At 39.7% G+C, this 23,153-nt stretch overlaps 2 protein-coding genes across 2 annotated transcripts; one reads left to right on the forward strand and one right to left on the reverse strand.

Moving 5' to 3' along the window:
- Window positions 1-3,434: 3,434 nt before the first annotated feature.
- LOC308428075 (toll-like receptor 11) lies at window positions 3,435-11,242 on the reverse strand (the record flags this gene model as incomplete). The annotated part of the gene is made up of 2 exons (XM_080926347.1): window positions 3,435-6,205; window positions 11,173-11,242. 2 exons carry the CDS (start codon window positions 11,240-11,242, stop codon window positions 3,435-3,437), a joined length of 2,841 nt encoding a protein of 946 aa, XP_080782473.1.
- Window positions 11,243-18,457: 7,215 nt separating this feature from the next.
- On the forward strand, window positions 18,458-22,794 carry LOC308428076 (olfactory receptor 4Q3-like; the record flags this gene model as incomplete). Its single annotated transcript, XM_080926348.1, is given in 3 exon segments — window positions 18,458-18,462; window positions 21,832-22,772; window positions 22,775-22,794. Coding segments are annotated over 3 exon segments (966 nt in total).
- Between the last annotated feature and the right edge of the window lie 359 nt (window positions 22,795-23,153).

A 23,153-nucleotide genomic window follows, 5' to 3' on the forward strand; every position in this document is an offset into this window, starting at 1 on the left:
AGTCCAGGCCTTCAAAGAAGATCTGAGACCAATACTCCCCAAACTATTGCATAAAACAGGAACAGAAGGAATACTATCCAATTATTTCTCTTAAGCCACAGCGACACTGATACCAAACCACAAAAAAAAAAAAAAAAAAAAAAAAAAAAAAAAAAAAAAGATTCACCAAAGAAAGAAAACCAGACTAGTTTCCCTTATGAATATTAAAGCAAATCACTCAATAAAATTCTCGCAAACTGAATCCAAGAAGACATCAAAACAATCATCCACCATGATGAAGAAGGCATCATCTCAGAAATTCAAGGATGATTCAATATGGGAGAATCCATCAATGTAATATACTATATAAACTAACTTAAAGAAAACACACACACACACACACACACACACACACATGATCATCTCATTAGATGCTTAAAAAAACTTTGTAAATTAAAACATCTATTTATGTTAAAAGTATTGGAGAGATCAGGAATTCAAGGTGCATACCTAAAAGCAATATACAGCTAACTACAAGTCAACATCAAACTAAATGAAGAAAAACTCAAAGAAATCCCATTAAAATCAGGACAAGTAAAGGCTGCCCACTTTCTCCCTACCTACTGAATATAGTAGGAAGTTCTAGTCAGAGCAATTAGACAACAAATTAGAGATCAAAGGAATACAAACTGGAAGAGAAGAAGTCAAGTTATCACTATTTGCAGATCATATGCTAGCATACATAAGTGACCCTAAAAATTCTTCCAGAGTATCTACAGCGATAAACATCTTCAGCAAAGTGCATGAATATAAAATTAACTAAAATATCAGTAGCCTTCCTCCACTAAAAAGATATAAGGGATGAGAAGGAAATTAGGGTGAAAACACCCTTCACAATAGGCACAAATAATATAAAATATCTTGGTGTGACTCTAACTAAGCAAGTGGAAAATCTGTATGATAAAAGCTTTAAATCCCCAAAGAAAGAAATAGAGGAAGACCCCAGAAGACGGAAAGATCTCACATGCTAATGGATTGGCAGGATTTAATATAGTAAAAATGGCCATATTACCACAAGCAATCTACAGATTCCATGGATTCTCCATCAAAATTCCTAATTAGTCTTTCATAGAGTTAGAAAGAGCAATTCTCAAATTTATTTGGGATAACAAAAAACCAAGGATAGCTAAAATTATTCTAAAAAATAAAAGAACTACTGGAGGAATCACCATCTGTGATCTTTATATATATTATAGAGAAATAGTGATATAAACGGCATGGTATTGGTACAGAGACAGGTAAATAGCTCAATAGAATAGAATTGACAACCAAGAAATGAACCCACACGCTTATAGTCACTTGATTTTTTGACAAAGGAGCTGAAACCTTCCAATGGAAAAAAAGACAGCATTTTCAAAATATGGTGTTGGTTCAACTGGTGGTCTGCATGTTTAAAAATGAAAATTGTCTTTTTCTTGTCTCTTTGTACAACGCTGAAGTCCAATTGGATCAAGGACCTCCACTAAAACCTGATACACTGAATCTAATTGAAGAGAAAATGGAGAAGAGCCTTAAATACTTTGGCACAGGGAAAACTTCCTGAACAGAACTCCAATGGCTTGTGCTTTAAGAGCAACAAATGACAATTGAGACCTCATTAAATTGAAAAGCTTTTGTAAAGCAAAGGACACTGTCAATAGAACAAAACCACAACCTACAAATTGGAAAAAGATATTTACTCCAGTTGATAGGCATGGCTCCTGGTGAAGGAATGGGTCTACCCAACCATCTCAGAGTTTTTAACCCAGAAATATTCCTTTCCAAATAAAGAACAGGGACAAAAAATGGAACAGAGGCTGAAGAAAAAGCCAACCAGGGATTGCCCCACCTGGGGATCTATTATGTCTGCAGACACTAAAATTAATGCTGCTGCCATGGTCAAGAGGCACTTTCTGACAGAAATCTCATGTGGCAGTTTCTGAGGAAGTGCGGCCAACAACTGACCAAAGCAGATGTGGATGCTTGAAGTCAATCATCAGACTGAGCCTAGGAAACCTGGTCGGGGAGCACGTGAAAAGACTGAATTATCAGAGCTGGATTTCAACCCCATTGGAGAACAACATAGGCTGGCCTGCCCACCCAAGTCTCCCAGCGTCTAGACCCCCAACCAAGGAGTGTACCTGGAAGGATCCATGGCTGCAGATACATATGTAGCAGAGGATGGTGTTGCCTGACAGTAATGGGAGGGGAGGCCCTTCATCCTGGGGAGGCTTGATGCCTTAGTGTAAAAAGATGCTGGGGTGGTGTTGCAGGAGTGTGTGGGTGGAGAAGCACTCTCATATAGGCAAAAAGGAGGGGGTAGGGTGGCTATGTGATAGGGGGGTTGGTGGAGGGTCACTGGAAAGTGGGATGTCATTTGAGATGCAAATAAATGAAATGATTAATAAAAATGAAAATAATAAAAAGAAAATATATTGTATGGAAAACATTTTCAATAAAAAATCACTTTATTATATGGAGAAAAAGAGTCACATCCAGAAAAAGACGCTTCATTTAAATTGGTCTTATATCTGTACTCAGCCAGTTCTCAAATCTGGATGTGTATGCCATTTGTCAACAGTGTCATTTAACAGTCTGCTAATCATATAGTAAGTCTCTTTTCTGTGGTACCAAATAACCCCGGGACATGACAATTTTATTTATGTAATAACATCTGGTCAAATTCATGCCTGAAACCTGGAACTTAGTTTGTGAATGATATTCCATTTTTGTCATTGAACTTCTATTTGGAATTTAAAAAATTAGCAAAATTTATTTGACTCTGTGAGGAATAAGTGAGGGCGCCCCACATTTGCCATTTGTTTGAAGCTAAAACGTAATAATAATTTTAAAAAACTGATAGAAGGAGAAGTGAGATCCAAGACAAATAGTATATGATCAGAACCAGGGACCTAAGTCCTGTGCAGAGTAACCAGTGCAGATTTCAGTTCCCTTGAACAGTGCATGTTAAAACAACAGATTTGACTCACTCCATGCTCTAAGTGTGAGAAACTTGAGTCAGAGGAACTGACTATTGAACACCGAATGAACTGAAAACACCTTTTCAGCTTAAATGACTCATCAGTTCTCCGCCTATTCTAGAATTGCACATTTTATGGAACAAGTGAATATTTTGCACAGAATAGTGGAATTATTATAAAAATATTTTGAAAATTGTACACATGACTGCACTGTGTCTACATGTCTTGTATGGTGAGCAGTATCTTGAGTTGGAACACATAACAGAATTGTTTTCTGAATGAATATTTTCCAGTATTTTAAAAGACTTCCCTCCCAGTTTAATATAGCATTTAAAATATATTATTTTCTCCCCTTGATGAGCCCAGGCTCTAGTGATGAGACAGTGCTCCTTCTGCTGCTAAAAGGGCCTTCACAGCAACTTCTCAAGACAGTCCTTAGTCTCTTTCCTGTCCAGCTTCTCTGAGCCGTTTCTTCAGTTGCTCACAGAAAGTGTTCCACTCCACTCCCCTTTGGGACAAATCAAAATAGTCCTCCTTCTGCAGCCATCGGGAGAGGCGGTGGTAACCATGGAGCTTCTGCCTGTCAAGGGGCTCTAGAAACAGCAGCAGGAGACGAGCGGTCCCAGGCCTGGCTACCAAGTGGTAAGTGGCCAGTCTTAACTCTAGATTGCACCAAGGACTTGCTAAGGCATGGCCTGTGAGCACACAGAGGGTGGCTCTGCTTTTGCCCATGCTGGTTATAATAGATTCCATCCTGTCGTTTCCAATCCCAAAGTCCCTGGCAGGCAGGCACAACCTCAAGCCCTCCCCTTCAGGAGGGGCTTTCTCCAAAACTGGAACCAGTTCTTCCAGCACCCAGACTTGGTCCTCCTCACAATAGGATATAAAGACATCATAGTTGAATTGGCCTCTGAGTCTAGGTCCACGTACTTTGCACCAACAAGTGTGAAAGAGTGTGCAGACGCGATGGAGCCAGGGCCATTTATGACAGCTAACAAGCAGAAGCCACAGAGTGAAACTGGCGAGAAAGCCCCAAAACTCAGTGCCATGTGGACAATTAGTAGCAAGGAAGGAGAACAGTAGAGTTTTGGAGTAGTCAGAGGCATTAGCCATGCAGATAGATTTTTCCAGCCCATAAACGAAAGTGTTTGGGGCCCTTGTAGCCCAAGACTCTAGCCAGGAAGTTTCACACTGGCAGGGAAAGGTGACATCTAAGAAATAAACATACTGAGACATCTGAGGAATTAACTCCTGGAGGTTGCTGTTTATCTCTAGGGCCCTTTCGGAGTTGAGCAGCAGCAGTTTGAGGTTCTGCAAGCCCTTAAAGCTTGACGCAGAGAGGTTCCTGAGATTCAGGTGGCTCAATGCCAGCACCTGTAACTGAGGCACCTCCCTCAGTAGCATCTCTAACTTCATAGTACTTGACTCATAGAAAAAATTGAGGTACCCCAGCTCTAGCACACGCAGCCTGGGCATCCCGAAGAGATGGAGGTCTACCGCATTACTGTTATCACACCACATAAAGAAGTACTCCAGGAGAGGAAGCTGTTGTGGGAAAACTCTCAGGAGCTGACTGGTTGAGAGGGTGAGGCTGTAGCCTCGCAAGGTGAGGCGACGCAGGGAGGGAAAATTGAATGTGGTGGTGTCTGGCTGCAGTAACAGAATGGAAGTCTCTAAGGTAAGGTTCTCCAAGAATAAGAATGGCTCTCCACTGAGAAACATAAACTCAATACATGTTTCTGCTTGTATTTCTAAGCTAAGGAGCATTGGAAACCAGAGACGATATATGTCCAACATTGGAGCAGAACCCAGTTGTAGATGTCTTAACATCTTGGGACCCTGAAGTTGTGTGCCTGAGACACGCTCTAAGTAGGTGCCCAGAAGGTTCAAGGTAGTCAGAGCAGGAAGATCAGAGAGCCAGCCTGGTTTGAGTACTTTAATTTGATTCCAACTCAAGTCTAGTGTCCTCAGCCACCTCAGTCCCTGTAGGCTTTCATTGGATAAACTAGAGATGTTATTGCCACTCAGACAGAGCTCTTGGAGCTGTGAAAGAAAGGAGAAATCCCCATGGGGCACATCACAGAGTTGATTGTGGGACAGATCTAGCACTTTTAAGTTGGTGCTAAGCAGTCCTTCTGGAAACTCCAAGATTGGGCCAAGCTTATTCATAGATAGGTTGAGCTTCTGAAGTTGGGGTAGAGAATGTAGGAACCTGGTAGGAAGTGATTGCAGATGGTTATCATGAAGGCTGAGGAATTCCAGGGCTTCGTAACCTGGGAGATCTCCATTTTCCATGATGTTTTGAATTTGGTTTTTCCCGAGATCAAGTGCACGAAGCTCAGAGTATCTAGTCACGCTTGTGGGCAGTTTTTCTATACCTGTACCCACAAGGGAGAGGAAGTGCAAGTGGAGCAGTCCTGAGCTTATAATATCAAATTCTCTTAGTGGGGTGCCATCCAATATTAGGGAATGGAGTGTGAGGCCATATAAGTCTCTGATACCTGCCTGCCTCAACTGAAGGTTGTAAGATAAGTCCAGCATCTCTAGAAAGGGTGCCCTTGGTTTGGCATTGGGTGTAGAAGAGGCACCCAGCAGAAGATCTGGGAAGAGCCTTCGAAGTTCCTGCAACATTGTTAAACAGCTGTTCCTGATGGTTAGATGCCTGAGACTAGCTGGCAAATAGATGCTTTGGCTATACGTCAGGCAGTATCCTTGAAAGGAAAGACTACTGAGGGATCTGAGAGACTCTAAACAATTTGAAGGGAGGAGCAGACTTAGGCAACAAGGAGCATGATGCTCAAAAAAAAGGTACTGTAGCTGGTCCAGGCCCTGAAATGTCCGAGAGGTGATGTTGGTTGTCCCCAATTGCAGCCTTAGAAGCTGCAGGGAGTGGAATCGATCAAAAGCATTAGCTGGCAGAGTAGGAACCATGCCCTGGAGGCAGAGTATCTCTGTATTTCTAGGAACTCTTTCTAGGGTCTGATTTATGTTTTTAACATTGGAGCAAGATGCCAAAAGGTGCAGTCTTGGGGCCAAGGTACAGGATGGGATGTAGTAGGAAAGGTTAGGAAATAGCAAGCTGTCTGCTATGATGCAATCAGGGATGGTCCATGCCCAGCTGGTCAAGTTAAGGCTCACCAAAGTCAATAGTATCAGGACAAAGAGAACAGAGCAGAACTGGTGTCTTTCCATCCTTGTCATTGATTCTAGAAAAAGAGAGGGAAAGAAAGTGGTAACGACTTATAGTGATGAGCAATCCCTGCCTGAGTCTTCTAATATGCTTAACATCCTTGGGATTTAGGAACATATTGAGAAATACCTCTTTAATAAAGATATTAGTGACACATTTGCCAAGAGAGTCAAGTTGTAGACACTGGTGTGTGACTCCAAGCAGGTAGGAAACCTGAGAAAACAGAATCATAGGGCTATAGGCGACCCAGAGAAGCCTATGATACTCCAGTCTCCCTGCTGTGGGTAACTAGCTCAGGAAACTGAGTCTATTACAGGAAGCCATCATCCAAAACAAGGCAGAAAACTGACTTGTTCATTAGAGTACACAGGAAAAGGGAACCATGGTACTGATACATTTACATCTAAAGAAAATTCTTAGCCAAATAACAATGGTGGTCCTTTTTCACTAAGGAGGCCATGAAGCCAAATTACACGTCTTAATCAAAAAAGCAGAGAGTGCCAGACATGAGATATAGTCAGTATTTTTCCTACCAGAGTTAGTGGTCTGACAAACATTCCAACATTTCAGGTAGATTTTAGGGTTTAGGGAGAAAATATTCAAAAGTAGTTCAGGTAAAATATTTAAAGAGAATAAGTAGGCTAAAAAAATCAAAGGAAATGATGCCTTGATACTTTAGATCCTAGAACCCGGCTCGGGGTGTAGGGTGGTAGTGATGGCAAGCTGACTATATTCTCATTATTTGTGGAGTGTAGGGTGGTAGTGATGGCAAGCTGACTGTATTCTCATTATTTGTGGAGTGTAGGGTGGTAGTGATGGCAAGCTGACTATGTTCTCATTATTTTTAGGGTGTAGGGTGGTAGTGATGGCAAGCTGACTGTGTTCTCATTATTTGTGTCTTTTCTCCCACAGAGAATGTCTCTTAGTGACCATTGTTAACTGAATGGTCATGAAAGCCCCTGAACGGTTTGCAGAGACAGGAAAATAGTCTGTTGTTCTGGGGATTACAGACACAAGTGAAGGACACTGTCCTATTGAGTACTTCATGCCCTTGTGCAGCGAATTTAGCATGAAATGCCACAAACCTCAATATTTTCCTTTGGTCACTATTTCTCCTGTGTGATAACACACTAACTCTGGAGGCATGAAAGGATATTGCATTCAAGGGTCTCTCCCTGCTCTCCTGAGCCTCAGATTTCACTGGAGTTCAGATGAGCCAGAAAAGACTCTGGTACTTCATCTTCTAAATGACATGGCCTCACTGTAGACGTTTATCTCCTACCATCTTTCTACAGCAAAGGGTGGTTTCTTTTCTTCTGTTTTTTTTCTTTCTCTTCTCTTTTTTGTTTTCTCGCCCCTGCCTTCCTCCCTTCCTCCTCTCCCCCTCCCTTCTTTTCTTTTTTCCTTTATTTCTTTCCTTTTTGCCTTAAAGTGTCAAATGGTATACCATGCTAACCATGCTAATTTGCTTTCTCTTTCTTTTCTTTTCTTTTTTTCTTTTCTTTTCTTTTCTTTTTTTTTTTGGTTCATCTAGGATGAATTCAGGGACTGGAAGAGTTTGTAGATCAAGGAGACACAGTGACCTTGGTACGGAGACCCCAGTACTACAGAAGCATGGGTTAGACAGCAACTTTTGTCTCAAAATATCAGGTTTTATATTATGACCATGACTTACACTTATAGATTATTCAAGAACTGTCTTGGTCACCTAAACTGTGGCCACCCTTAGCCGAACTGTCTCCCGATTCTATCTGGTCACCGTTTCCCCTAAACTTTGGCTTTCTCTCAAGAAAGTTACATGCTTAGTGTTTTAATTTCTTCCCTGCTGGTGTGACTAATGCTCATCTGCCTTGTTCAGGAAATCCCATTATTAGAACAGCATTTCTTACCTTCGAGCACAGGGCAGTGGAGGCAGATTCACGTTCTCTGGAAGAATTCTCTTTCAGCACCCGTAGCCAAAAAAGAAAGCCTTTCTCTTCCCCCAACTGCAGCACAGAGATATGTTATTGGTGATGGGTGGGAAGTTCTAGGGAAGAGAGAGAGAGCTCAGTTAATTTTAGGAAACGTGGAACATGACTTCTCCTTAGACTGTCTCCTTTTCTTTCAGTTTCATGACTTCCTCTTTCCTAGTGTACTCTGTGGGTTTCAGTTCTCACATATTTTGATTCACATCTTCCTGACATCAGAAAAGAAAGCAGTCTTCATTTGGCTGGGCCATTCTGTCTCTTAAGATAAGGCAGGCTCATGCTTTCTGCCATATCTACCCTTCTTTTGTCTTTAGACTACTGTTACTAGAGGGGTCTCAAGTGTCTTGTGATGTAATTCTCTGGTCCTTTATGTGTCAAACAATGAACAGAACTAGATATGAAGTTACAGGAGTGGAGATGTCAGTGAAAACGCAAGCTCTGTTGCATAGTAGATGTTAGCTCCAGCAAGCCTGCAGCCCTAAAGCCGGTTCCAGAGATTTTATTAACAAAAGGCAATGAAGAGTTTTCTGAAGAGATAGTTCTTTATTTGTCTGCCAGAGGTACTTTATTTATTTGTTGGAGCAGGGCTTGTACAATCCTTGCAGCCATCAAGGGCAGTTCAAACTTTCATGGTTGCTGAGTCTCAGAGTTTGCCACAAAAGCTTGAGTCTTTGGTCTTGTTTCACCATTATCCCTGTGAGTGTGCATGCATGTGTGCTCACATGCATGCATATGTGCAGGTATCTGTGTGTTGATCAGAGGACAAAGTGAGTGTTGATTCCTTGTTGGTATCATGGGCCTTTTTTACCTTACTTTAAACAGGGTCTCTGCTGTTTTTGTATTGTGTTTGCTATGGTAGCTGGTCCAAGAGCTTCCAGGGATTCCCCTGTTTCTGACCTAATTTCTCTACAGATTACAGATGTTTGTTTTGTTTCTTTCCTTTTATTTGACTTTTGTGGATTTGAACTTTGGTCCTCAGACTTTTGTGGCAAAGGCATTTAGCCACCAAATCAATTCTCCACCCTCCTGTTCTGTCTAGCCTTGATATCAGGTATCACATACTTTTACTTCAGACAGTAAGGCTGCATAACTTTTTTATAGAGAGCTCAGTCTTTCTGACAATGCTTGAGGACAGAGGAACACGGAGAAGTGGAAGATACGTTTCTACATAAGTGGCAAAATACTTTTAAAAGAATAGAAGTTATAGGGTTGCCACTCATATTAATATCTGGCTTCATTTGCCTGAAACCTTATGTTCAAAATAGTATTTTAAAGAAATGATCATACAAATAAGTGTCACTGGTAATTTCATAATAATTTGTTCTCCCTCAGGTGATTCCCACTCTTTCCCTCTCCCCTCCCATTAGGTTGCCTTCCTCTCCTCTACAGCCCTGCTTCTATTTTCTAGTCACAAGTATTTGATTAATCTCTATTTTTTCCTTTCTTCTCTACCCATGCTAAGATCCCTGCCCTTTTATGGTCCCCTTTTCTAGTTTCATAGCATACAAACCTTGCTCCTGAGTGTTTGCCTCTCTGCAAGTAGTCCCTGAGTCCTGATGGTGACATCCCGGCTCTCTCTCTGGAACGGAACAGACCTCATCCCGGAGAGTACCCTGCTACCTGTGCCTCGAGAGTGCCCAGTGGTCTCTTCCTTGATAGTCAGTGTCAGTGGAGTCAGGGCTCACAGTGGGCTCATTTGGGAGAGTGCTTCTGAGGCTCTTTTGGGTGCTCAACAGTTTGCAGGGGCATGCCCTGACTCCTGATGGTGGTGACTCAGCTCTCTCTCAGGGCTGGAACCCACACTTCTGTTTCTTAGGCTGGTTCAACATCATGTTAGCATCTTTCTTTTGCTGGCATCCCACAACTCTGATATCTCCAACATCTTAGTAGTGAAATCCAGGCTTCATTTTCAATGTTTTATGTAATGGCCTTTCTGAGCCTTTATTCAGGGATTCCCCCTAATACACTAATGGGATCAACAACTTTCTTTTTCTTGCAGTAGATGGAACTTAACAGAGACCTACACCCTTTTGATGTATACAGAGCTAGATTCCTGAGTGCTCAACCATAAATGGTACATCTCTATCACGTCCCCTCCTCCAAAGGCTTAAAAGTAATCACAGTGGAGCAAGAAGAAAGGTAGTTGGAGCTAGAGGCAATGAATGACTACAGAGAAACAGTCTTTATAGACACAATAGGGCAGCTGCACATGGCAACTCCCACTGATTGCAAAAAGGCCTGCACTGTGATAGGTAACATTGCATTTAGACTTACTGTGCTTGAGAGACCAACTCTGCAACAGATGCCTCTAACATGTAAGTCCCTATCTAATACAGGCTGTACCCTAGCAGCCCACTTCCTTTCCCCCCAAACTTTGAAGACTACTCTTAAATTGACAGATCTTGTAAAAAAATTAGAGTAGACTACGTTGTTAGCTCAAAAGACTAACACGTCTTTCTGTTTTGGTAATCACACTTGCTTCTCTGCTCAATGACTAGGACCAGTGCAAGACATATATGTTTAAATTAGACACTGCCTATATGTACTCTTGTGGCTTTTAACTTTCTATGCTTTATACAAATATGTCTAGGTGCTGCATCTTTAGAGCACTCTTGGTAGCAGTTATGGTATCTGGAGTATCATGGGTATCTGGAGCCAGTATTATAAAACTTATTATTAAATTAGAATTTTTTGTGCTCCTGGTAAATCTCTAAGTGAATGACCCAAGACCCACATCAGTACTAGTTCAAGCCAAACAAAATCCCAGTTTGGAGAGCAATGGTCACATGTGCCATGTCTAGTTGTTTAGCTACTGACAAGTGACGGTTACTGTGACAGCAAGTGCCAATTTAGCTGTGCAAGCTCTACAGTTTTGTTGATGCTCCAGGAGAAAGGCCCTCACATGAGAACATTGAAGAACACAAATTGAACTTGGCGGGTTGATAGAAGGACAGAGAGTCAGAAGTGTTAGAAGGGACCTGGCTGCTTAGCTAGGAAAGATCCTACATCTACCCACTTGTAAGTCTTTTCTCATTGAACTTGCTTAGGAGGGCAAACTTCAAGCCGAAGGAGTGGGTAAACTCCATACTGCTGCAATGCTATACTCCTGCACCTATTTTAACATAAACCAAATGCAGGCTCTTTGGATGTTACGTTGAAACTAACTACAAACTTGATGAAATAAAGTGGTGATCATACTAAAACTTTTATACTTCTTCTGCATTTTAAGATGTTAGCAAAAGATTAGACTTCTACTTACTCTCCTTCAAAGTGATATGTGTAGACAGCATTTGCACAGCATGTAAAATCTATTTCTAAGGAGATCCTCAAACTACCCGAATACCAGTCCTTCGCCTTCAGGGTTTCATCCAGCCTGGAGTAGAGAAATACTAAATGAACCAAGAAGGCATTTCTGAGATTAAAAAATGAATTGAAGATATATTCCTGGACAACTCATATGATTCTTAGATTATGACTCAGGCCTACTTAGTGATTGAATATGATTTGCTGTACTTATGACAAAAAATTGATTTTATTAATATGTGCTTGTTGTGCATATGCACAAATACAGGCAAATACAATTTAAGTGCAATGAGAAAATATTTGAAGTAGAATTTTTGGAGGCTGCTTATATTTTCTTAATTTTCTCTACAAATGGTAGAAAAGAGCCAGAGTTACATTGTTTTTCATGGTATTAAATAAGTTCTACTTAAAATATTTTTAAACTTCATTCTTCATTTTATATTCTGATCCTTTAAGAACATTTCATAATATTATCATCTGAGTTGAGTTTGTTAGTTTTTTATATGGCATTCTCAGTCAAATAGTTTAAAAGTATTTAACATTTCTTAATTTGAGAATTATATATTTATTTCAAATATATATATTTATATATTGCATTATATACAATATATGTATATAATATTTTTATTATATATATGCATATATATATATATATATGCATAAATATGTGGCCTGAGATGAGCTATCTGATGTGTCATGAGACACTCAGCTATGAACAAGCCCTGTTGCATTATGAAAGATCTGTTTCTTCTTAAATTTTCAGGTAACTGTGCTGATATTCCAGCTTCTATCACTTCATGAACATTGGTGAGTTAAAACCACACAGGCAGGCTGAGCAACTGGTGAGTGGGAGACCTAGGCTGCGGGGGAGCAGAGGGATCTCTGCAGAGTGCACACGGAAAGGGCACCCCCTGCCCTGACCTGCCCTGTCCTCCCCGATCCAGTGAAAGGGAACAGATCTTAGGAACTTCTGTTCCCACCCGGAGACGACTTCAGGACACAGAGCAGAGCCTGGCCCACCTGCCAGCCGGAGAGGTGGCTAGGAGAGGCTGAGCATCTGTGACCAGGAACAGATCTTAGGAACGTCTGTTTCCACCCGGAGGCGACTTCAGTACGCAGAGCGGAGCCTGGCCCAGCTGCCACCCGGAACCTGGGCTGCCGGGGAGTAGAGAGATCTCTGCGGAGTGCACACGGAAAGTGTACCAGGGACACAGACCAGATACAAGGGAAAGGCAAGAACATATCACTGACAACAAAATGGCAAGAGGAAAGAGAAAGAGTATATCCCAAGGAAACCAAGACAATCTAGCAACACCAGAACCCAGCTCTCCGATAGTAGCAAACATCGGAATTCCAAACACTCCAGAGAAAGAAGACACAGACCTGAAATCATGCCTCAAGACGCTGATAGAGTTACTTAAACAAGAAAGGGAAGAAAAGCAAAAAGATTCAGAAGCTTTTAAAGAAGAAACAAGAAAAACACTCAAAGAACTCAAAGAACGAGACGAAAAGAGAACCAAAGAAATAAAGGAATGGAAGAGGGAAATTAAAACAGAAATTGACACAATAAAGAAAGCGCTAAAAGAGATAACCCTAGAGTCAGAACACCAAAACAAGAAATCAGGAGTCACAGAAACAAGCATTTCCAGCAGATTACAAGAGATCGAAGAGAGAATCTCGGGGGCAGAAGACAACATTGCAAACATAGACAAAACAGCCAGAGAAGATGCAAAAAACAAAAAGCTCCTAACCCAAAATGTCCAGGAAATACAAGACACAATGAGAAGACCGAACCTAAGGATAATAGGAATAGAAGAGGGAGAAGAGTATCAACTAAGAGGCACAGTAAATATCTTCAACAAAATCATAGAAGAAAACTTCCCTACCCTCAAGAATGAGATGACCACGAGCATAAAAGAAGCCTTCAGAACTCCAAATAGGTTGGACCAGAAAAGAAATACCTCCCGACACATAATAGTAAAAACATCAAGTGCCCAAAGTAAAGAAAGAATACTAAAAGCAGTAAGGGAAAAAGGTCAGGTAACATATAAAGGCAGACCAATCAGACTCACACCCGATTTCTCAACAGAGACTATGAAAGCTAGAAGAGCCTGGACAGACATCATGCACTCCTTAAGAGAGCACAAGTGCCAGCCATAGCTGCTATACCCAGCAAAACTATCAATCACCATCGATGGAGAGACAAAGATATTTCAAGACAAATCAAAATTCACACAATATCTGACCACAAACCCAGCACTACAACAAATTATAGGTGGAAAACCCAATACAAGGAGGGAAAATACAGCCTAGTAAAAACAAGAAAACTCCTAAACAAGAAAACTAAAAGAAGAAAAAAACACAGACACAACTCAATCCAAAAAAGCAAAAATGGCAGGAAACAGAAACAATTATTCCTTGATATCTATTAACATAAATGGTCTCAACTCCCCAATAAAGAGACATAGACTATCAGACTAGATACATAAACAAAATCCAGCCTTTTGCTTCATACAGGAAACTCATCTCAGAGACAGAGACAGAAACTATCTCAGAGTAAAAGGGTGGGAAAAAAACTTCCAAGCAAACAGCTCCAAGAAGCAAGCTGGAGTGGCTATTCTAATATCGAATAAAGTAAATTTCCAACCAAAAGTTATCAAAAAAGATAAAGAAGGACACTTTTTACTCATTACCGGGAAAATCTGTCAGGAGGAACTCTCAATCCTTAACATATATGCTAGAAATAAAAAATCACCCACATTCATAAAAGAAACTCTACTAAAGCTCAAAAAATACATTTCACCCCACACAATAATAGTGGGAGACTTTAACACCCCACTCTCACCAATGGACAGATCAGGGAAACAGAAACTGAACAAGGACACTGCAAAAGTAGCAGAGACTTTGAACCAACTAGAATTAATAGATATATACAGAACATACTATCCTAAAGTAAAAGAATACACCTTCTTCTCACCACCCCATGGCACCTTCTCGAAAATTGACCACATAATTGGACACAGAACGAGCCTTCATCGATATAAGAAGATTGAAATACTCCCATGCATCCTCTCAGATCACCATGGTCTACGGCTGGTCTTTAACAACAACAAAGACAACAAAATGCCCACATACACATGGAAACTAAACAACGCTCTGTTAAAAGATAGCAGGGTCAAAGAAGAAATAAAGAAAGAAATTAAGGACTTTCTAGAATTCAACGAAAATGATAACACAACATACCCAAACCTATGGGATGCAATGAAAGCAGTATTGAGAGGAAAACTCATTGCCCTAAGTGCTTCCAAGAAGAAACTGGAGAGAGCTCACATCAGCAACCTGAAAGCACAGCTAAAAGCCCTAGAACAAAAGGAAGCAAATATACCCAAAAAGAGTAGATGGCAAGAAATAATCAAAATTAGGGCAGAAATAGACCAAATAGAAACAAAAAAAACCATTGAAAAAATCAACAAAACAAAGAGTTGGTTCTTTGAGAAAATCATCAAGATTTATAAACCCCTAGCCAGACTAACTAAAGGGCAAAGAGAGAGTATCCAAATTAACAAAATCGAAAAGAAAAGTGGTGACATAACAACTGAAACTAAGGAAATTCAAGAAATCACCAGATCCTACTACAAAAACTTATACTCCACAAAATTGGAAAATCTGGAGGAAATGGATGAATTCCTAGACAGATACAAGGTCCCAAAGTTTAACCAGGACCAAGTAAACCATCTAAATAACCCTATAACACCTAAAGAAATAGAAGAAGTCATCATAAGCCTCCCAACCAAAAAAAGCCCAGGTCCAGAGGGGTTCAGTGCAGAATTTTATCAGACATTTATTGGAGATATAACACCAATATTCGCCAAACTATTCCAAAAGATAGAATCAGATGGAATATTACCCAACTCATTTTTTGAGGCTACAATAACCCTCGTACCTAAGCCACACAAAGACCGTACAAGGAAAGAGAACTTCAGACCAATCTCACTTATGAACATTGATGCAAAAATACTCAACAAAATCCTTGCAAACCGAATCCAAGAACACATCAAAACCATCATTCATCATGACCAAGTAGGCTTCATCCCTGGGATGCAGGGATGGTTTAACATAAGGAAATCCATCAATGTAATCCACCATATAAACAAACTTAAAGACCAAAATCACATGGTCATCTCACTAGACACTGAGAAAGCATTCGACAAAATCCAACACCCCTTCATGTTAAAAGTCCTGGAAAGAACAGGAATCCAAGGCCCATATTTAAACATAATAAAAGCAATATACAGCAAACCAACAGCCAACATCAAACTTAATGGCGAGAAACTTGAAGCAATCCCACTAAAATCAGGGACTCGACAAGGCTGCCCACTCTCTCCCTACCTATTCAACATAGTACTGGAAGTCCTGGCTGGAGCAATTAGACAGCAAAAGGAGATCAAGGGAATACAAATCGGAAAGGAAGAGATAAAAACATCACTCTTTGCCGATGACATGATAGTGTACTTGAGTGAACCCAAAAATTCCACCAGAGAAATCCTAGAGCTGATAAACAAGTTCAGCAAAGTGGCCGGATACAAAATTAACTCAAACAAATCAGTAGCCTTCCTATACTCAAAGGACAAACATGTGGAGAAAGAAACTAGGGAAAAGGTACCCTTCATAATCGTTACAAAAACTATAAAATACCTTGGTGTGACTCTAACTAAGGAAGTGAAGGGCCTGTATGACAAGAACTTCAAACGTCTAAAGAAAGAAATTGAGGAGGATCTCAGAAAATGGAAAGATCTCCCATGCTCATGGATCGGAAAGATCAACATCTTAAAAATGGCCATCCTACCAAAAGCAATCTACAGATTCAATGCAATCCCCATCAAAATTCCAACCCAGTTCTTCATGGAATTGGAAAGATCAATGTGCAATTTCATATGGAATAACAAAAGACCTAGAATAGCGAAATCCATCCTCAACAACAAAAAAAAACATCTGCGGGAATCACTATCCCTGACCTCAAGCTATATTACAAGGCAATTGTGCTGAAAACTGCATGGTACTGGTACAGAAATAGGCAAGTGGATCAATGGAATAGAATAGAAGATCCAGAAATGAGCCCTCATGTATATGGTCACCTGATCTTTGACAAAGGAGCAGTAAACATTCAATGGAAAAAGGACAGCCTATTCAACAAATGGTGCTGGTCCAACTAGCACTCAACATGCAAAAGAATGAAAATAGACCCGTTCTTATCTCCTTGTACAAAGCTCAAGTGTAAGTAGATTAAAGATCTCCACATTAAACCAGATACACTGAAACTATTAGATGAGAAAGTAGGGAAAACCTTAGAACACATAGGCATAGGAGAAAATTTCCTGAACAAAACACCAATGGCTCAAGCTCTAAGGTCAAAGATTAACAAATGGGACTTAATGAGATTGCAAAGTTTCTGTAAGGCTAAGGACATCGTCAAGAAAACAAAACGACAACCAACAGAATGGGAAAAGATCTTTACCAACACCACATCAGATAGAGGCCTAATATCCAAGGTGTACAAGGAACTCAAAAAGCTAGACACCAGAGAATCAAATAACCCTATGAAAAAATGGGGTACAGAGCTAAACAATCATTTTCAGTTGCGGAACACCGAATGGCCGAGAAACATCTGAGGAAGTGCTCGACATCCTTAGCCATCAGGGAAATGCAAATCAAAACAACCCTAAGATTCCACCTCACACCAGTCAGATTGGCCAAGATCCAAAACTCAGATGACAGCAGATGCTGGCAAGGCTGCGGAGAAAGAGGAACACTTCTCCACTGTTGGTGGGGTTGCAAGCTAATACAACCACTCTGGAAATCTGTCTGGCGATACCTCAGAAAATTGGATGTAGTACTACCTGAATACCCAGCTATTCCACTTCTGGGCATATACCCCAGAGACACTTTAATACACAACAAAGATATATGCACCACAATGTTCATAGCGGCTCTATTTATAATAGCCAGAAGTTGGAAGGAACCCAGATGTCCTTCAGAAGACAAATGGATACAAAAATTGTGGTACATATTCACAATGGAATACTACTCAGCCACCAGAAACAATGACTTAACCAAATTCTTAAGAAAATGGCTGCATCTAGAGAGGATCATCCTGAGTGAGATAACCCAGTCACAAAAGAACAGACATAATATGCAGTCACTGATAGTGGGATGCTAACCCCAGAGGCTTGCACTCCCCCAAAAACAACTCACAGCCTGTATGAAGTCCAAGAAATAAAGAAAACAAAAAATATACATATATTCACAAAACAAGAAGACTTTGACTATTTCCATGTTGCGTTTTGTTTTGCATGTACTTTACGCTTATTGCAACTAGTACGTTTTCAATGCATACTGTCAAGCCCTTGAAAAAAATCAAGTGCTGACTAAAAAACATATTCACATGGTTTTATGTAAAATTTATTTTAATGTCTGAAAAAACAGTACTGACAAAAATGTATAATTTTAAGCAAAAAATGTTTAAAATCTTTACATTTATCTTTGTTTTGCAAAATAAAGTCGTTTTAAAAAAAAATACCACACAGGCTCTCCATTCAGGAAGGGACTGAGACATAGAAAGTGGTTGGTACATAAAGTTCTAAATTAGTTAGTCCAAAGTGAGCTTTAAAAATTTGACTGGTCTATGCCTCAGGCCTGAGAGATCTTGGGGAATTTCACGTCAACTTTGTAACAAGAAGTAATATGTAGTTAGCTCAAACAATAGCAGCCCAGGGAATCTCAGGGCTCATTAGGCTTAGAGATAGTGTAATGACCATAAGAATGTCATACAGAGCCAGAGCCCTAGGGACAAGGGATATTTCTAATCTCCACAGCCATTGCTTAATTAGAGATTGTCTTATAAGGAAGTGGCTAAAACACAGTTTTGGCAACTGGGCTGGTCGTATGTGATGAACAGCAAGATACTACATCATTTTCAAGCACATTGTTGCCTATAAGCAATGATGTAAGTTCACATACATCTTATCAAGCTAATACCCACTTCTCCAGTCTCACTTCTGTTTGTGATGCACTTAAAATGCCGTTTGTCTTTTAGTCTCTATCTGTCTGGTATTTATCTTTTTAATCTAAGAAAACAATTTGCAGGGTCTGTCGAGTCCAGAAGAGGGTGTTGGATCCCCTGGAGCTAGCGTTGTAGCAGCATGTGTGTTCTGGGAATTAAATGTTGGTCCTCTAGAAGAGAGGTCTGAGCAATCTCTTCAAACCTTAGGTCTCTGTGCAGGAAGAAAGGTCAGAGAACAGCTTCCCATCTCTTAGCAAGTATCTGGTTATTTAAAGAGCTTTGTTGTTGTTTTTCACTTTCCCTCCATGCAGTGGGTTCTTCCCCAAACACACATTTACCTGTAGAAGCTTTAATTCTGTGACATGTTTTGTGAACTGAACATATTTGCTAACTTTTGAAAATTCTTGTTATTCCTAGGGAATGCAGCATGAAATGACTGATTAAGCTGGAATGGAACAATAAGGCTAAAATCTTTATTTATATTCACCTGCTCAGTCCTGTAAAATTTAGGAAAAGAAGTTTGAAGTAGGATACTTTTAACTTGCACACACAGCATGCAACCATGCATATTAATGGGGAAGCATGATGCTTTGATATCTGTGTGCACTGTGTAATGTAGACTAGACTAATACTATTTTCTGCAATATTTATTATTTAGGGTGAAAATCGTCAATATTCCTTCTAGATTTAAGAGGTAGATGGAACATTTTTGTTGTTGCTGAACACCAGAACTTACTTTTATTACAACCAGGTACTCAGCAATTAAATCAACATTTTCTCATCCCACTCACAGGTCTCCACTGACCTCTGACAATTACCTTTTGTTTCAACTTGTATGAGATAAATATTTTTGATTTCACACGTGTGAGTAAAATCAGAAACATTTGTCTTTCCTTGCCTGGCTTATTGCCCTTCTGCGATTTTCTACAGTTTTCTGTCTATCTTGCTATGAATGACAGAATTTCCTCTCCTTTTAGACATCGTCCCTCTGTATACATGTCTTCCTTATCCATTCATCAGTTGATAGAGTCTTAGCTTCCTTTTACTCTCCAGCTCTTATTAACGATGCTGCAAGAACCTGGAAGAACAGAAACCCCTTCATATCCTAATTTCATTTCTTTTAGGTACAAACTCACTAAAGAGTTTTACACCTTCAAAGCAAAGAAGAATTTCGGGATCATTCTGTGCTTTATAATGGGTCTATTCATTTTATGCTTGGAGAGATAAAATATATTGTAGTGGAAGATAATCTTATTAGTAGCCATTCTTTTGTGTCAAAGGGGATAATACAGTTTTTATCCTTATTAAAACATTCAGTAGCTCATTTCCTTTCTGTGATTGGAGATTCTCAGAAACATAGATGCTAGCAGACATTTTAGAAAACATGTTGACTTTTATTACATATTGAAAGTAAACTGGAAATTGTTGGTATTATGTTTTATATTATCTGAAGGCAATGCATATTTTGAACCAGCAAGAACAAAAAAATCTGTGGAAACCAAAACTTAGTCTTTACCTTAATAGTAACTCAACTAACCAATAATAACTCAAATAATCAAAAACTTACAATAATGTTGTTTTAAAGTATAAAGTTTGATAGTATTCTTAGTCAAAATGTTATTATCATAAACCTTAGAAACCATCTAAACATGAACAGCATTGAAATTACTTATTACTTCAAAGAAGTAGATCATCGACTCAGACTTATAATAGCTTGTAATCATATGGCTTTTAATATACTTAAACATTCTTAGTTAATCTACCATCATGGTTTAATTTTAATCCTGCCTATTTTAATACAAGGCCATCTCTCTGTAGAGCAGTACTTTTAAAATATGATATATTGTCATATGTTAAATTCTTTCTATATGGGTTGAACCTTATGGGAATATTATTATATTCTTCAGTATAAAATATTAAGTCTCATTCTTTTGATCTATTTTGTGTGTGAAGGTGTATAAATGGGTAAGCATGGTACAGTACATGTGTAGAGGTCAGAACAGTTTGAAAGAGTTAGTACTTTCCTTCCACCATATGGGTTGAATTCAGGTCGGGCTCACAGCAACCATCTCACCAGCCCAACAATCTGACTGTGAGTATGTATATGTGTGTGTGTATATGTATGCATGTGTGTGTATTCTTTAATATACATGTGTGCGTATGTTCTTTATTTAGATGTTTTATTGTTTATACAATATGGTGTTAAATATTATGTTTATAATAAAAGAAAAATTTGATGTCAATTGGCTAAATATTTTAGACGCCACCCCCCCACAAAAAAAGACCCCACATGAAACAAGAATAATCACAAGAAAAAACCACAGTGAGGTCATTTCCTCAAGAATGTCTTCTCTCTTGATGCATCAGAGGAAGATGGAGGAATCTCAGCGTAGTATAGCTCATGTCTGTACACATGAAAGCAAATACTTTTCTATGTTGGATTTTTCCTTTCTTATTTTCTAGTTTGTTATAGAAAGTGAGGCAGTTGCTTTTATGACTTGTTAAACTATAGAACTAGATGGACTTTCATACCTTGCTTAAGAGGAGAGGGCAGCCACATTGGTCAGGACATATCCAGCGGAGGAGAGGGCAATCACATTGGTCAGGACATATCCAGCGGTACCTAGGCCAGGATATTTCTCACATAAGCTTATTACTGAAATGCTATTTTGGAGAAATAATTCTTGTTATTAAAGGTTTTATATTTAGAAATTCTGGAACTTTCTGCATGTTCTCTCTATATAGTATAATTGATTTTATTAACCAAATTGAATTTCTCAGAAGAATTAACTGCAGTATTCAGTGGGTGAGTATAAGAAAATACAAATGTTTGGCAAATGCAGTTACTCATACCTGAGTTGCAACATCATGTCCCATATGGTAGGAGAGAACAGACTTCCAAAAATTGCCATTTGACCTCCACATATGTCATAGCACACATGCACCCACATACATTCCTACACATACTCACACAAAATAAACAAAATATAATAATTTTAAAAAAACATGTGAAAACCTATATATCACAAGAAGAAAATACAAGCATTTTTTTTCACTTGCTATTTTCCCAGAGCTGGTTTTACACACAACATTTTCTCTTCTGGGCACAGAGCTTCTACTTTAGTGGAAGTGGATGGTAGGTTACTCTTTTGTACACAGTATATCATTATTAATGAAGCATTCCTTCTTTAGTTTAATGTTACTGAACTGCTACACACTGTACATGCTATCAGGCAAGAAGTACTTTCTCATAATTTTTTCCATCTTGTCTAATTTAATCCACTTAGTCCAATTTATTTTTTCTTATACTAGGTCGTTTAATATTCTTGGCTTGGAGAAAAATAAAAACAGCTCTGAGGTGTCACAATTTGTGCTTCTGGGCCTGTCATCTTCCTGGGAGCTCCAGCTATTCCTTTTCTTAACATTTTTGTTGATCTATGTGGTTATTGTCCTGGGAAATCTTTTGATAGTGATGGTTGTCCAGACTGATGCTCACCTGCTGCAGACACCCATGTACTATTTTCTAAGCCATCTATCTTTCATTGACCTCTGCTTGAGCTGCGTGGCTGTGCCCAAAATGCTCGGAGATTTCCTCCAGAAGGAGAAGACAATACCTTTCTCAGGATGCTTGGCCCAGGTATTCTTTCTTCACTTTCTGGGAGCCAGTGAAATGTTCCTTTTGACTGTGATGGCCTATGATAGGTACGTTGCCATATGCAACCCATTGCATTACCTGACAGTGATGAGTAACCACCTGCGTCTTCGATTGGTGTTTGGCTGCTGGTGTGGAGGGTTCGTCCACTCTATCACACAGGTCTTGATTGTCATCCAGCTGCCTTTTTGTGGTCCCAATGAACTGGACAACTTCTACTGTGATGTTCCCCAGGTCGTCAAGCTGGCCTGCATGGACACCTATTTGGTTGAGGTGCTGATGGTCTCTAACAGTGGCATATTGTCTCTTGTCTGCTTCTTGGTCCTGCTCTTCTCCTACGCTCTTATCTTGTTCACTCTGAGAACCCACCTCCACTGGGGCCAGAGCAAGGCACTGTCCACCTGTGCCTCTCACCTGACGGTGGTCAGCCTAATCTTTGTCCCCTGCGTGTTCATTTACTTGAGGCCTTTCTGCACCTTCTCTGTGGATAAAGTAGTGTCTGTGTTTTACACAGTGATCACACCTATGCTGAACCCCCTCATCTATACACTCAGAAATGCAGACATGAAGCAAGCTATAGAAAAGCTGAGAAAGAAGCAAGTGTCATCCCACTGCTTTGTTAAAGGGTGATGAGAAAGAATGTTAAAGGATGTTAAAGTTACCTTTGGAAAGTATGCTTTCTTGAAATGCCTCTACTTGAATCCACGCATATGTAAAAACCAGTTTAGAGACTCGGAGTCAAAGAGAAGGCAGCATAAAATTATAAAACACAAAAGGCAATAACAGTTGTGAGACATAGTTGGCTTTGTTGGGTGTCAGTATGAAGTTGTTACTCAGGAGCATTTACTGGCTGACAAAATATCTGCATTGATTTCATGATAGGGCCAGAGAATAACTGGAAGAATTAATTCTCTACATGTTTGTCTCCAGTATGTTTTCATTTCATTAATTTAATTTTAATCCTTCTTTTTTTCAAGTGGCA

Source organism: Micromys minutus (assembly GCF_963924665.1).
Source record: "Micromys minutus genome assembly, chromosome: 12".
NCBI classification, from domain to species: Eukaryota; Metazoa; Chordata; class Mammalia; order Rodentia; family Muridae; genus Micromys; species Micromys minutus.